At 39.3% G+C, this 15,714-nt stretch overlaps 1 protein-coding gene across 7 annotated transcripts in view; it reads left to right on the top strand.

Annotated features, from left to right (window-relative positions):
* Positions 1-14,147, top strand: part of LOC121323854 (pleckstrin homology domain-containing family G member 3-like) — a 97,821-nt gene extending 83,674 nt beyond the window's left edge. For 6 of the 7 annotated variants that reach the window (XM_041265137.1, XM_041265136.1, XM_041265139.1 and 3 more), the window contains 6 exons: positions 2,268-2,300; positions 3,345-3,355; positions 4,009-4,293; positions 7,538-7,651; positions 8,089-9,685; positions 11,618-14,147. In XM_041265137.1, the coding sequence (XP_041121071.1) occupies positions 2,268-2,300; positions 3,345-3,355; positions 4,009-4,293; positions 7,538-7,651; positions 8,089-9,685; positions 11,618-12,600 (3,023 nt within the window). In that variant the 3' untranslated portion in view covers positions 12,601-14,147. The remainder of the gene's footprint in view (positions 1-2,267; positions 2,301-3,344; positions 3,356-4,008; positions 4,294-7,537; positions 7,652-8,088; positions 9,686-11,617) is intronic. The other variant, XM_041265140.1, reaches the window with a different exon arrangement.
* Positions 14,148-15,714: the final 1,567 nt, after the last annotated feature.

Consider the following 15,714-nt stretch of genomic DNA (forward strand, 5'->3'; position numbering starts at 1 on the left):
AGATAAACTGCACCATATTAACACACGAAAATAATAGTTTTTTTTTTCTCTCCCTACTGAATTTCCTACTTTTTGAGTCAATAGTTAGTGCCTCTGCCCTTTAGTTTACCATAGCTAAAAAGCATAGCAAAATATAATAAAGCATAGTAAAAGTATGGTAGAGCATTATTATTATTATTATTATTATTATTATTTAGTTTCTTGGCAGACACCCTTATCCAGGCAACTTACAGTTGTTACAAAGTATCACAATACAACATCTCACATTATAGAGAAGAGCAGTTATAAAATACAATAAAATCAGTACTAAGTGAGAGAAAATAAAAATACAGTAAATTACGTTTGAGAGCTATTACAACTAAGAGCAGTTTAAAAAAAAAAAAAGTCAATTCATTAACAGCAAGAAATAAGTACAATAAATGGATAAGAACGACTTCAAATAAGAGCAATTGCAAAAAACATGAATACAGTTACCTTTAAGAGTAAAATCAAGTACAAGCTACAGAATACAGCATAGTTAAGTGCAAGTACAAGGTGGTGCAAGTACTGATACAACTGGATGCCAGATGTCCAGTATGGTCAAGAGTTATGAGGGGGGGTTACAGCTAATTTTCCAGTGACAGAGGGGGCAGGAGCGGGTGTAAGGAGAATTAATAGTCTGGAGGTTGGAGGGGGCAGAAAGGTTGAGACAGCGATAGGCAAGAACAAGAGTTTTGAGTTGGATGTGAGCAGCAGTAATGAGCCAATGTAGGGAGCGGAGCAGTGGAGTAGCTTGGGAGAAATGAGGAAGGGAAAACACAAGGCGAGCAGCTGAATTTTGGATGAGCTGCAGCGGACGGTTAGCGGAAGCAGGGAGGCTTGCCACAAGGGAGTTGCAGTAGTCATGCTGGGACATTACCAGGGCCTTAACTAGGAGTTGCTTGTAGTAGCTGGTGAGGAAGGGGTGAATTCTGTTTATATTGCTGAGGAAAAAGCGACAGGAGCATGCTAGAGGTACTGAGAGAGAGGGGTCGAGGGTGACACAGAGGTTCTTGGTGGATGAGGAGGGAGAGAGGGTGGTGGATTCAAGAGGAATAGAGAGAGAGAGATGGGGAGGAAGTGAGTGGGAAGAAAAGGAGGACTGATTTGGAGAAGTTGAGTTTAAGATGATGAGTGCATCCAGGAGACGGGTAGAGATTTGGGAGAAGATGTGGGGGTCAGAAGGGGGGAAAGGAGAGGAAGCTCTGGGCATCATCAGCGTACAAATGATATGAGAAGTCATGGGAGGAGATGAGGGGACCCAGGGAGTGAATGTAGAGAGAAAACAGGAGGGGTCCCAGGACTGCCTTCGGTGACACCTGTAGAAAGAGAGCATGAGGCAGAGGCTGAGCCATGCCAGAATCAATCTCAGGTCATGGAGGGAGGACAAGAGAATAGAGTGGTCAACTGTTTCAAAGGCAGCAGAGAGGTTGAGGAGAATTAGGACAGAGCAGAGGGAGGCGGCACGGTCAGAGAGTAGAATTAGTGACTGAGAGAAGAGCAGTTTCAGTGGAGTGTGCTAGGCGAAAACTAGATTGGAGGGGGTCAAGCAGAGAATGTTTTGACAGGAAAGCAAAGAGCTGGCAATGTACCACTCATGCGACGGTTTTAGAGAGGAAAGGGAGAAGGGAGACAGGGTGGTAGTTCTGGAGGGATGAGAGATCAAGGGAGGGTTTTTTTAAGATTGGGGTGATGCAGGCCTGTTTTTGAAAGCAGAGGGGAAGGAGCAAGAGGGTAGAGAGGTGTTGAGAAGAGAGGAAATGAAAGGGAGTAGAGCAGGGGCAGCTACCTGGAAAAGGTGAGTGGGGAGCAGGTCCAGAGAACACTTGCTGGGTGTGTGGCACTGGAGCAAGAATCAAAGATCAGAGTTTGAGAGGGGCAAGAAGCCAGATATATTAGTAGGGGTTGCAGAGGATGGGGTGGGTGGGGAAGGAGGTGAGGTATTGAAGAGTTTGCAGATGTCAGTGATTTTTGGAGGAGGAGGCAAAGTTGTCAGCTGAGCTAGAGGGGGTGGAGGGTTAAGGAGGGGGGAAGTGAGAAGATTATGGGAGTGAATGATCTTTGTAAAGCCCAGGGGGGATATAGTAAAGCATATTAAAAAAAAAAAAAAAAAAAAAAAAACATGGCAAACCATGTTAATGTACAGTATATCCATGGTAAACTGCAATATTACTGTGCAAATGTACAGACTTGTGTGGTGATGTAAATTACTTAACTTTAAACACCTGTGTTTTTTTGTTTCTCTTTAGAACCAGCTAAACAGATTATGAAGAACACCAAAGGTAAGATTTAGCTGAATTCTCAGTTTACAAAGTTGCTTAAACCTGTTTCTTAAATCTGATTGTGATTAATGTCCAGTATTGACATTCTGCTTGTGGCCACAGGGGGTCAGCTTGCCATTTAGAACATTTCTCACAGCTCATGCTCTACAATTAGTCTTTAAATACCTAGCTTTGTAGTGTGCTGTATTGGTGTTTTCATATAAACCACTATTTTGAGCTCCCAGTCACGCACCCTTCAAAGAGTAACATCCGATAGACAGCCTCTGAATTGTCGGCCTCTTAACAAGATCAAACATGGGTATCTTTTACAACAGAGCGGCTGTTGCATTATTAACAGTCCCTGTGATGTATTGCCTCTAGAGACGTCACATTTGTTTTGGCTGAAGATCAGTAGATTTCTCATTTTATCAATTCTAATTTTAAAGGGAAGTGAAAAGCAAGCTTTCTGTTCTGTTGGTAATTTTTTTTTTTTTTTTTTTTTTTTTTGTTATATTAAACGTTTTGGCAGCAAACTTAATTAGGAAGCCATTTTCATTTTCCGGGGTGGTGCAGTAAAAGCATAGAGAAAGATGTTTTAGACATCTCATTCAATAACTATAAACCCCTTTGTTTCCTCAACATGTTGACTGTCTCTGTGACTTGTGGTAAAAGGGCATCTTCAGTGCTTCTTTTCAACTTTGGCCACACACCTTTTTCACAACAATTTAATGGTCCTTAACTATAGAAGGACGTTACAAAAAAAAAAGAGAGCGAGAAACCCTTGCCTTTATCAGTTACCCGCCATTACTGAAACTCACTTGCAACGGGGAGATGCAGCTTTTCGATAATACAGAACAAAGGCATGGACTGGGTTTGCATAAGAAAAGGCAAATGATTTATATTTTCTGGTCCAACCGCTGTATATTGATTTTAATAGGCATGGAAAATTAGCTATATCATCATTTTGATTATTTTTTTTTTTAAATATTTGATTCAGTTGCATTTGTAGACTAACAATTTTGTTTTCCTTTACCCTATGTGCCATTGCATTTTTCACATGGACAGCGATTCTCAAGGTAAGAACAGTGCTGTGGTTTGTTTTAAGATCATTTTGACAGTACAGAGATGAAACTATTCAGGATCACACAACATATTTGCTTATTGTGTCATCAAGGGTATGGGCTTAGATTTAAAATAGTATCTCTTCCAATTCCAGCGATGTTTGTACATAAAATACTATTCATTTTTCTTCATGGTTTACTGTTTTTTTGATGAAATGTATTTTTATCTTAAGGTACTGTTTACCTGTTGGCAGAAGGAAATGAGCCAAAGAGTTTAGACACTGCTTGATCACGCATGTATCACATATATCCGCAGGAATTCTTCAAAACACAAACCCAGTCATTTCCTTTTGCTTTTTCATTGTTTGTTCACAAACATTTTCTGTTATCCCACTGGCACTTGCCACTGTTTTTATGAAGTAAATATGGTGTTTAATATGACCAAATGGCTATGGATTCTCCGATGCTAGATTTTGCTGTAGTATGTGTGAAGTCATTCTATCTCCGATTTACAGTACAAGGTTTTAGTTAGACATGCTACTGGAGCAGGTAACATTTTTGGAATTATGTACTCCAAGTTATTCATTCAAATGATCTGTTGTTAAAGTCTCAAACCCTTTCTGAGGCAACCTTAAATAACAACAAGAAATGTTTGTGACTTCATACAGCACGCAGACAGTGAAGGGGCGCTTCTGGCTGACAGTGGCTCCCTACAGGCCGGAGCCAGTGTCGGAACCCTGGCTTCAAGGCTAGGCGATTCTGAGGCTGAAAGGCCTAGTATGGAGGAGGATGAGGAGGAAGCAGACTATGAAGAGCTTGGCCTCAGTAAGGAATCCCTTGAGCGGCTCAACCCTAGTGACAGTGAGGTTCCTAGTCAAGGGGCCGAGCTCCCAGCTTTCAGGGCTGAGGAGGGAGAGGATGAGGAAGATGAGATACTGATGGGGGACGACCAGGTAGCAGACTTTGCCAGCTCAATGCTGGCGGCCATCTCCTGCTGGCACTATAGGGCCAGGGCTTTGCTTTCCGCTCGGTTCACAACGGTGAGGCTCTCTGTCGCCAACAGGTTCTTTCTCTTTTTTATTTCCCCTCGCCAAGCATTCGCCCCAGCTTGCGCTCTATGCGGTTTTAACCAGCTAACCTTCAACTGGCTGAGATTGCAGAAGCTAATGGAAGTTTGCATGGAAATGTTTTGAAGAAGCATGAGTCTATTTTTTTCATTATTTTTTTTTTATCAAAAATGATGCATGGAACTAACCTGGAAAATAACAACTGTTGCTAACATTATCTTGCAGGAGCTGGGGTTTTTTTTGTTTTTTTTGGGGCGATTTGGGTGACTGCCCATTTCCCCATTGCAAGGGGATATTCTTTGCTTATGAAAATATTGAAAGACTGTATTATGAACCATCAATTGCGAAATGATTAGCATTTGGATCAGGTTGTCAGGTACCTTACTGATGTTTGTCTCCACCAGACATAAAACATGCAGTGTCAGTACTATGAGCATGGATGGACTCCTTGAAAGCTTTAGGAGCGGTTATCCATATTAACCGCATAGTACAAGAAGTCATTTTTGTTTGTATCCACTTGTGTTATAATGACCAGTTCTTTATTTCACGAGGAGAAAACGGTGGTCACCCTATTATGAGCTTGCATTTAATTCTTAAGTAATCATGTTAACGTTTGCTTTGGGAATTTGATTTGTATTTAATGGTTCAAGCTTTTACAGATGAGATAAGGAACAAGAAAAAAGTACACCCTCAGAGAGATACACTTTGTAAAATAAAAACTGGAAATCCAGCTTTTTAATAAAGCTTGTGCGGCACAATGCAAAAATTCACATATTGAAGTGGGCTTTGCAGATGTGGTATCATTTACTTTGATGATACCTGATAAACAAACCAATAAACAAATCTCATGTAATACTATGTGAAATAAGCATGATAAAAACATACAACTTACTTAATAAAAAAACGTTTAAAAATGTTATAGGATACTTTACGAGAGTTAAGACAGGATTTCTTTTTGTATATTTAAATCAAGTAGTGTCAGTTTGTTAGTGTTGAGAATAACAGCTGAAAGAGGTACTGTAATTATTTTCATTTAACATGCACCCTGTGTATAATTAGCTTGGATGATCTGTTTTCAGTTAAGGCTGCCACACACCAGACACGACGCGATTTTTCATTGGGTTACAAGATATTTTCAGAGCAACATGACCATACACACCAGTAGCGACAGAGGCGATGCAGCAAATTTTCCAACTGCCAGATCTATAAAATTGCTATTGACAAAACTATTATCAAGACTGGTACATATTCATTGGCATAATGTAGTAATTATAAGTGCCTTCTCCTGACAGTGTTTTAACCTGTATGGCAATAAATCATACATACCTGGCTTATACAGTCCTTTCAAAATGAATGCCCTTATATTATTTTTCAAATTAGTATCTTTTATAATTGGGATGATCTCTCTCCATAAAGCTCTGGATATTTTTCCACGGCAAGTATTATTGTTTCCTCTCTCATTTTGAATACTGCTTCACCCTGCTGTATCACGTGCATTGAAGCTGTTCTCTGATTGGTCAGTGCCATAGTTGTCGCATGACAAATCGCAATTTATTTTTTGTCGTCTGTGGTGTGAAAGATACTTATCAAAAGTATAGGTTCTATTTATTTTGTCTCATCGCTGCAGTTTCGCTTGTTGCAATGCGTCTGGTGGGTAGCAGCAGCTTGTAAGATACGCATGTATCATACGCCATCAAAGATACCATAGTGATTAATAGAAGGATGTATATAACGCACACAATTTACCCCTTTTTTAAATGGGTGTTGTATTTAAAAGATTACGGTAACTGAAAGGCTATTTCGGTAGTGCTGAAGACCATACACACCATGAAACTCAACCCATCTGGTATTTGTGAAACAGTGTTTGGGGAAGTGTATAAAAAAGATATATAATGTTATATGTTACAAGTGATATATATATATATATATATATATATATATAAAATTTACTGCATACTCCATCAACGGTTTGCAATAGTCAGATGTTCAGTGGGATGTGTAACCCAGTTTGTTTCCGATTTTCAGTAGTTGGCAGCAGTTATTGTGTGAACCTCACCTAGTCAGCGGAGAAATCAGAAACATGCAGGAAATTAAGTCTCTTGTCACTTCATACCAATGAGGAAGGAATGCCAGTTGCAATTGTGATGAAACACAAGGCTTAAAACTCATAATGCAACCCAGTGTGCATAAATAGCATGCAGTATGATTCAGATACTTTGTATCAGGAGAACTTGGGCTGATGGATAAGTAGGGCTTTGTTTTTTGAGTTTTACTTATTTTGTTTTTCGAGTTTTCGTTTTTGATGTACTGTATGCAATTAGTGTTTTCAGTTACTTTCCAAAATGCTTGAGCGTTTGTTTTGTGTGTCAGAATATGTATAGTAACTCGACAGTACCTGCACACCTTAAGTTGTACCTTCTTTCCTTTGCTGTCTTCCACAACGAAATCCCTATGGTCACGGGCATATTCTTCCGGGGTTTTTTGTGTGGAGTCATTTTTATACATTTCGCCACAATTCTGTTTTAAGTTCTCTGTATCTTAAATGTAATATCGCTTTAAATCCCGCTAACAAGCCTCCATCCCGATTGTAATCTCGATTTAAATCTTCAATAGAAATGTATGGGGCGGCTTTAAAGTATTCAGAACGAATTAATGATGGATACAAGTCAGAAAGGCGGGACATTGCCCAGCAGCACAGAGAAATATATTTATTACTATTTTTGTAGTAGTTTTTTTTTTTTTTTTTTTTTTTGTGAAAAGAGTAAAAATCAACGTGAATAGATTAACCATTTCCAGTTTTTAAGGGGTTTTCCGATGTTTATTGGCTATCCACTGATTTTTATTTATTTATTTATTTATTTGTATCGGGTGTTTTATCAGTTAAAACCGAAAATCAGAAGCCCTATGTATAACACATGAATTGGCAAAGCAGTGTATGGAAGCTATGTTGGAATTGCAAGGTTTGTTATGGTGTGTGTGTGTGTGGGGAGGCACTTTGGTTTGAAATAACATGGAAAACTGCCTAAAGAATTTTAGATGCGCAGGAAAAGTGCCCCTTCTGTTCACGGTTTGGATATATTGAAAGAAAGCACACCCAGTTTCTCAAAGGCGTACTCCTTTCATTTTTTAGAATGGAGAAGGGCATGACCTTATTGAAGAAAATGGGTTCCAGAGACAGAATAGCCAATCTTCTGGGAAAGAGGTGCAGAAAAGGAGTGTGGAAGGTGGTTATTTAATAGAACAGGTACATTTCTTATTGTGTTGTCATAAGTTTTTTATGTTTGTTTTGTTTTTACTGCAGTACTAAATTGTTTGGCCAATCACTCTGATAGTGCCATGATAAGTACATAATATCTGTGCTTTGGCCAAATGTAATGTGTTTGGTGTTTATGGATGGTATTTCTCATACACAAACAGAAGTGATAAATTGTTCAACTAAGAATACTTTTTTTTTTGGGGGGGGGGGGTGATCGATTTCCATAAGTCTCACGTTTTGAGCACTTCCACTGGCTCTGTACATGACAGGTAAGACTTAGGGAATTTGTTTTAATAGCTATAACCCCTGGAGTAATATTTTTTTCACATTAACAGGAACTGATGTTAAAATATTTAGAACCGTGCAAGCTTTTTGGCACTGATCTTCTCTCTTTTTTTTTTTTTTTTTTTTTTTTTGTTCCTTAGGCTGCAGAAGAGGTGGAGCAGATATTCAATGAAGAGATTCATTCTGAGAGTGAAGACAGGCGTTCAGAAGAGCATTCTTCAGACTCTGAGCCTGTAATCATTGATGGACGGCCTCCTGATGCTCCGGAAGCCACTCAGCATCCAGAACCCGAAGATGACCAAACAGAGGAAAGGCAGGAAACAGCCCTGGAGTCTGTCTCGGCTGACACAGCAGAAGAACCGAAGACACTGAGCAGCGGAGAGTCTTCCGAAGACGAAGAGGAGGAAGAACCAACGACAGAGTGTGAGCCTCAGGGCATCCTCCCAACGTCCGTGCTGGATCAGGCCAGTGTGATTGCAGAGCGTTTCTTGAACAATCTCTCCAGACGGGACAGTTTGATAATGGAGGACGGCAGGTCCCTGAGCTGCCCTTCTCCAAGACTGACCAGCAGAAGCAGCAGTATCCTGAGCCTAGACGCTATAGAAAAGGCCCAAAAACACTCCAGCACGTCGTCAGAAGCTCCAGGGATCTTAACCTCTCGAGAAGCCACAGCTCTTCAAGCCAACAGTACTCAGGAGTCCACTTCAGTATTGTCTCCAAACTCAGATAATCTTTTCGAGCTGGAAAGAACGCCACCTTACAGACGAAGGGACTCCACTTTATCCAAGCAAGACAGGCTCCTCATTGACAAGATTAAGAGTTATTACGATCACGCAGAACACCAGGATGTCAGCTTCAGCATCAAGAGGAGGGAAAGCTTGACCTATATCCCACCGGGACTCGTTAGGAACTCTGTTTGCAGATTCAACAACATACCCAAGGACAAATTTGCCCCTGAGGAGGTTGTGAGGAACAGAATTGGTGGCTCTGCTTGTACGGTTAACAGCAGACCAGCTTCGTGGACCGTGTTTGATCTTCCGGCTATGGGTAAGAACAGTGGGCCTGAGCCCATAGCTCCAAAACTTGAGGAATCCAGTAGCCCTCAACGTAGTGAAACCGGGTCATTGAGTGCTGAAAATCATTTCCAGAATCCTGTAACGGATGAAGAATTTAAGCCATCAACAGAGATGATTAAAGTGTGGCAGCAGATGGAAAAGGAAGTCAATAGCACTCATATGGAGCATTCAAGGAAAGAGATTCCAGAGGAAGTGCATCCCTCAGGGAGACCAAGCCCACACCTGTCAAGAAAGGGGCAGGTTAGTAATGGCAGTATTGCTCCAAAGTACAACGAACCCCTCATGATACTCGAAGACGACGATCTGAGCACCATCACAGAGGAGTCTTCGAACTCATCACCAGACAAAGGCTCCCCAAGGACAATGCTCTTCGGGGGAAAGCCTAGCTGGTATGGAAGTGAGGGAAACAGTGAGAGCAGTGGTGTGAGGACCTCGAGGGTGCCCACCCCGAGGATCATCCATTTGGGTTCTTGTTTTGACAACGAGATGCAAGACATGGAACAGGTCAAGAGTAAGGTGTTCCAGCTTGCCCGGCATTTCAGTCAGAGAACAAAGACCGCTAAGCCTGTGGTGAAGCAGAGAGGCATGGACGGTGCAGGACAGCTGAAGAAAAGGAACCTATCCTCTGTGCAGGAGGAGAAGATGGAGAAAGAAAGTAAAGGTAATCAATGTTAAATCAATTTTTGAGAATCCTATTTGTCCTTTTGGTGTATGAAAAAGAAAGGCAAAATGTTATTGCTTGGAGGTCTTGTATTGCTTTATTTATATTGAATTAACGAGTTTCCTGAAGAGAACACATTATTAAACATAGTCACCATCTGAAAAAAATCTTTAAAAAATAGTGAGGGTTTTATAAAAAGGTGCTTTCATGTAGTTGTAGACTCCAGGGGCAGTATTCACAAAGCTTACTTAAGTCTAAGATCGAAAAAAGGGCTTAAGTCGCTTTTGCTGACTTTATGACTGAGTCTTAAGCCCGTTTTCACTAAATTATTTTCTGGGGGGTCTTAACTTAGACCAGCGTTTCTGCCTCCAATAATAAGAGGCAGGGACCCGCTGGCAGCAGACTTGGCAACATGGTCTGTAAGCGCAGTACTTTTATGCCCTCGGGGGCGGGCCGTGACTGCATCACAGGCTATGCAAGCTGCATTGCTATATCTTATTAAGGTTTTGTGGTCTTTTAGGAGGTAAATACCCATACAGTAAAATTTTCTAGATAAATCTATGCTTCTGATTTAATAGTCACTTTATTTTGTTTAGTACAAGCCATATACATTCCATATTAAAATAGTTTCAAAGATGTAACAGAATGCTGTAAAAGCCTAAAGAAGCCTATACCGTTTTTATAAATGAATATTTCATTTGATCATTGACAGACAATGTTACAAGAAGTAATACAGGGTTAGTACAGTGCACAGGTGAAGCACTCACAGAATCAATTGTCTGCTTGTCCTAAGTAACATTAGTAAAGTAGCAAAAAAAAAAAAATGTATTTCCTTTATCAGTATATAGTGTAGCCTGCTAAGTGTTACACCATGTGGTGTTTACAAGAAACATAGTACTTTTGTATCCTGTGTTGTCCTTTGTAGCCATTTTTTTTTCAATATTTTCCTAATAGTTTTTATATTTGTTTTATGCATAGGTTAGTTTCTTCCCAACTTTTACTCAACATTTGCCAGGCACTTTTTTTTTTTTTTTTTTTTTTTTTTTTTTTTTTTTTTGCTGTGTATGCCGTTCCTTCTCCCTTCTGCAACAATGCTGGTGCGCTGACTGGAATGAGTGGTGTATTGCAGGAACAGAAAACCAGAATTGTTGCAGGAGGGAGCGTGATCTGGATTCATTGCGATCCTTAGAGAATGTTTATTTTGTTTTTTTTTTCCTGACGAACGATCCCAATTAAATGTAGAGAAACGTATTGCCCAGCTGATTTTAAAGATTTTAATTGCATATTATAGAAGTGTGCAATATGTTTTAAAATCCACTGCGATAAGAGTGTGGTCTGTAACACCTTAATGTACATGTAGCATCAGCCTAAACAAAGAGGAAGTGTATATAGAAGTCAGTGCTCCAAACAGGGCATTCAAGAGGAGAAGGCTTCTAATTTCCCTACATCTGAAGTAGCTAGATCCTCAATAAGCAAGATATACTTTGTTGTTCCTAACCTTTTGAAGTGCTTCCCTTGATTTAAAGAAATTATAATTTTTAAATCTCTCCTGGCGCTTTGATTGTTCATTTGTTGTAAACATGCATAGAGTCAAAACACAATCATTTGCAATATCTCGCTGGCCTGTATTTATAAATAATTGTTGCCAGGTTCTTTCGTGAACATCAGTGTTTGTTTAATCGGCTTCTGAGGACATCATGAATGACAAGCCCAAGAAAAATTTAGCCAGGACTGGAATCCCCTTGCGACTCTAACTTAATAATCCATTTGTTTTCCTCCAAGGTCTGAAAAAACACAGGCAGTATTGTTAATAACCATAAATAGGTTTAAACATAACCGGGCTTAGCAATGACATTTTCATACATTACATATAACTGCCAAAGTCTGTTACTACAGAAAGTTTTCTGAGTAACCTATTTAACTGTTTTGCAGGAAAACCAAACCTGACCCTGTCCTTTCCTGTGTACGACAAAGTAATTCTCCAAGAGCTAAGCCCATCACCACAGCACAAGTCTCCAGCACAGCAGTGCCCAAGTCCTGTCCACACTGCTGGCTCCTCTGTGAGTCCCAGAGTTCTGTCCCCAAGCAGACCCTGTTCCAAGAGCCCCCTCAGCCCTGTTCAGTCAGAGAGCTTTCACTGGCCTGACGTCCAGGAGCTGAGGTCCAAATACGGCAAGAAAGAAACCAGAAGTGGGCAGTCCAAGCTTCTTTCAGTGGCCAGGAGCTGTTCTGTCCCTGAAAAGATGCTGGAATTTCCAGAAGGGAGAAGCTCAAATTTTAACTCCACAGTGAACACTCAGTTTGGTGTCCGCGGCAGAACAGCTTCCACCAGCACCGCTGAACACCGGACCTCCAAGGCTCTTCAGCCGGACAAGGCAGAGGGCCTTAGCCATCCCCAGATCTGCAGGACTGGTTCCTTAGATCAGAGGATAAGCGGACATCATTTGGATGGCTTTAAGAACCTCAAAAATGAAGACAACTTAAAAAATATGTTTTATGTTTCTGGGGAGACCACCTTGCCCAGTGAGCAAAAGGTCATAGTTATGGAGAAAGTACTGGAGCAGAACATTGATGTTGATGTTGTAGAGACAGGGGAGGACCTCGAGGACGATGACAGCTTTGTGCAAATCCGATCTCCAACCACTAGGGAGAAGATCTCCATCAGGGCGGTCACTGAGAGGTGCAAGGCCTACCAGGAGTCTGAAGAGTACCGGCAAAGAGAGGACGGTGACAAGCCCGACCAGGGGACAATGAAAGGAAAGGCTAAAGAACAAGACAGGCCAGCCTTCTCAAATGACCAAAATGTTGAGTACAGAAGAGGTTCTGTACCAGCAGCAAAAAAGACTGACATTAACCAACAAAGCTTGGTGAAAAACTTGAGAGAGAAATTTCAAAATTTAAGCTCAAATACCTAGACATGTTTTTTTTTTTTTTAATTCATTTTTTTTTTTTTAAGTCTTGTATTTTTTTTAAAAGCACTGAAATCTATACTTAAATGCCAAAAACACTGATTTCTTGTCCACAATTTTTTATAGTGGCATGTAAGACAGATGTTTTAAAGATTTTTTTTTCCAGATTTTTGTTTCTGTTATAAATGTATGATGATGATAGATATTTTTTTTATACATTTTGTAGTATATTGAAGCGAAGAGAAGGTGAATCCCTGCACTAGAAGCAAAACAGAAAGTAAATTCTTTAGTAAAATACCACTTCACAGATAGCTTCTTTACATTGAACTGCCATGGTTTGCTGAGCCAACTGTGCTTTCCGTTGTGTTCAGAAAGTTTTCAGCTGAACGGTGAAAAGGGCTCGCTTAATCTAATTCACATCTCTTTACTTGGTTAGTATCGATGTCTGTGCTCTTTTGCTGTCAGGTTCTATGAAGCAGAAATTTTTGCTGCTTTCACAGCTACAAGATTTAAAAAATACAAACTGCAAAGAATTATTTTCTTGTATTTTTATTTCAAATGCCTGTGAGGCCTTCAGTATAAGGGACTTTCACTTTAAAGAAAGTATTAACTGATCAGCTGGAGTTAATAGTAATATATCTCTGAAGAGACAGTGTAATCTACTTCAACATACCTTTCGGGGTGATTCTCAGTACAACACATATAAAATTGGAATGGAATTGGATGATGGCCAATCATAACAGCCCAGTATGGAGCTTTTTGAATGCATTGAATTGAATAATTTTGTTTTAAAATGGGTTAGGTGGACCAATAATGACTGTAGTATATATTATGATAAAATATTTGTCTAGCTTTCTGGACAAAACTGTAACTGAACTGCCAAAAAATGAACCTACATATATAGATCATTGGCCAGCCTGACATCAATACAACTATTTAAAAAAAAAAAAAACAATTATGTAAATTGATTTAAATCATGCATTTTGTGGCACCTTAGGTAATTTTCCCTTTTTTTTTTTTTTGTTTCTGAAGGCAAACAATGAATGTGCATCACCCCAACCACCTAAAAAATGTCAATACATATAATCTATTGGTCATGGACATGTGTCCACAATATAACGTAGGTCAATGCAAATATTTTTTGCATCGAAATGGATTTCCTTTGTTGTGTGACTCTCGGTTCCCTAACCTGACTGTAACCTTTTTAAATGGCACCTTCATGTAGGAGGTTAACATAATGAAAATTTGCCCAGAAGACATATTAATCAACCCGTACACATAAGAGTTGGTGGTATAAGTTACTGGCTGTATTTAAGTACCGGTTAACAGATCTGAAATTCTCTTCAATGAAAGCCAAGCATTCCATCAATGCAGAATCTGAACATGGGAACTAATCTCGATCTACTATTTTCCTTTTATTTATTTTTCTCGTGTAAATGATATAAAGATATTCCTGTCTTTCTATAAATACAGTATATATTATCCAGTTTAAAACGCACTGTAAATAAATGTGTTGTCATGTTATGCATTCCACATTAAAATCAATGTACATATTTGTTTTTCTTGCCTCTGTAAGCACTATACACAATGCCATACTTACCTGTAATTGGGTTTCTGCAGGTTGAGATTCATCAGAATAGGCAAGAAAGAATTTCTTATCCAATATCTGTGTTTCTATGACTAGCATCCAAGGTAACCCTGAACATTGTCACTAGACTATGAACCTTTTTGAATATCCTTTTATGACTGCAAAACTACACTGAGCCTCAAAAGAAACTTATCCCAATTATAACACAATTATTTTCGACTAAATGTTTTTGGTTTCTTTTTAATCACTTGATCATTCATCCTTGGCCATGACATGCTTGAGTGACTATGACTGAAGCATGTGCACTTAATCACATAATTTTAACTTGGTTGCTTCCACTAACATTTATTTAGATTCTTGCCTAATGTCCTGCTGAAAAGCTGCATAAACACAGCTCAGTTTTGTATTTAATACACCAATACATATTTGTGACTTTAAAGACAATGGCACTGGTTACAGCCGCATATGGTTCCAACAGCTTCCTCTCTCTTAATTCCTAATTATATCAGCTTGTGCAAAACTAGTTTAGACCCCTACTAATGTGAATTGAGACAGATTGAAACCCTCTGCCTCCAGAGTTGGTAAACTAGCTTACTGCTCTACCTTGAAAACTGCACTCTGAAACCTTGCATTCATTCTGGTCCATCCCCAAAAAAGTGTAGATTAACCTCCTATTAGGTTTGCAAAGTAGTCATCTTCTGACTGATTTCATTTTTGGTATACATATAAACGAGATATGCTGTAGTTTTCACTTTGTAGCACAGGTTTATATTGAACTACAAGTAAGCTGAACTGCCCAAGAAGAATGCGTCTAGACCCGACAAATGGAAACACACCTGCAGTGTTGCTTTCACATTCACCATGTTTGTGAGCTAGACCAAGTCATTTCTTTAATTCTAGTTGTCTGTTCTCATATTACTAACCCAGACCTCTGTTTTTAAAGATGGCCAGTTTGCAATGAGCTTAAGGTGCATACTAATGAGAAAGCAAGGTAATGTCACACTAGAAGCATTATACAAATAATTATAAACCAAACTAATGTACATTGATTTGTGCTGAAGGTAAATTAAAAATGTAACCAAAGGTTGGAAACATGCACCATATTAAATGAGATCTACAGTAGAATCACACAAAATATGAGCAGATGGTTTATACATTAGCTTACAGTATGAAGTTGTAGTTGTGAAAGTATAATTAATTATAAATAGAGCACCACGTGGTTCAAATCTGTTTGCCAAAAAATTGTCAAAGCTGATGCATGTGATCACATTTTTTGTAAATTTCTGTCAGATTCCAAAACAGCAGCAATATATCTCCACTACAATACACTGATTCAAGAAATTGATCACTGTCAATATCCCTGTTCCGGTAGTATGACTGGCTATGGATAAGAATAATTTGACAATGCCACCACATGCATTTTAGCTAAACTTGTATTCCCTTTTTAAGAGAGTAGCTAAATTACTGATTATTCATATAATAGATTTGATTGGTCAATCAGTGTGTGTGTGTTATATATATATATATATATA

The sequence above is a fragment of the Polyodon spathula genome, chromosome 12, assembly GCF_017654505.1.
Source record: "Polyodon spathula isolate WHYD16114869_AA chromosome 12, ASM1765450v1, whole genome shotgun sequence".
Lineage (NCBI taxonomy): Eukaryota > Metazoa > Chordata > Actinopteri > Acipenseriformes > Polyodontidae > Polyodon > Polyodon spathula.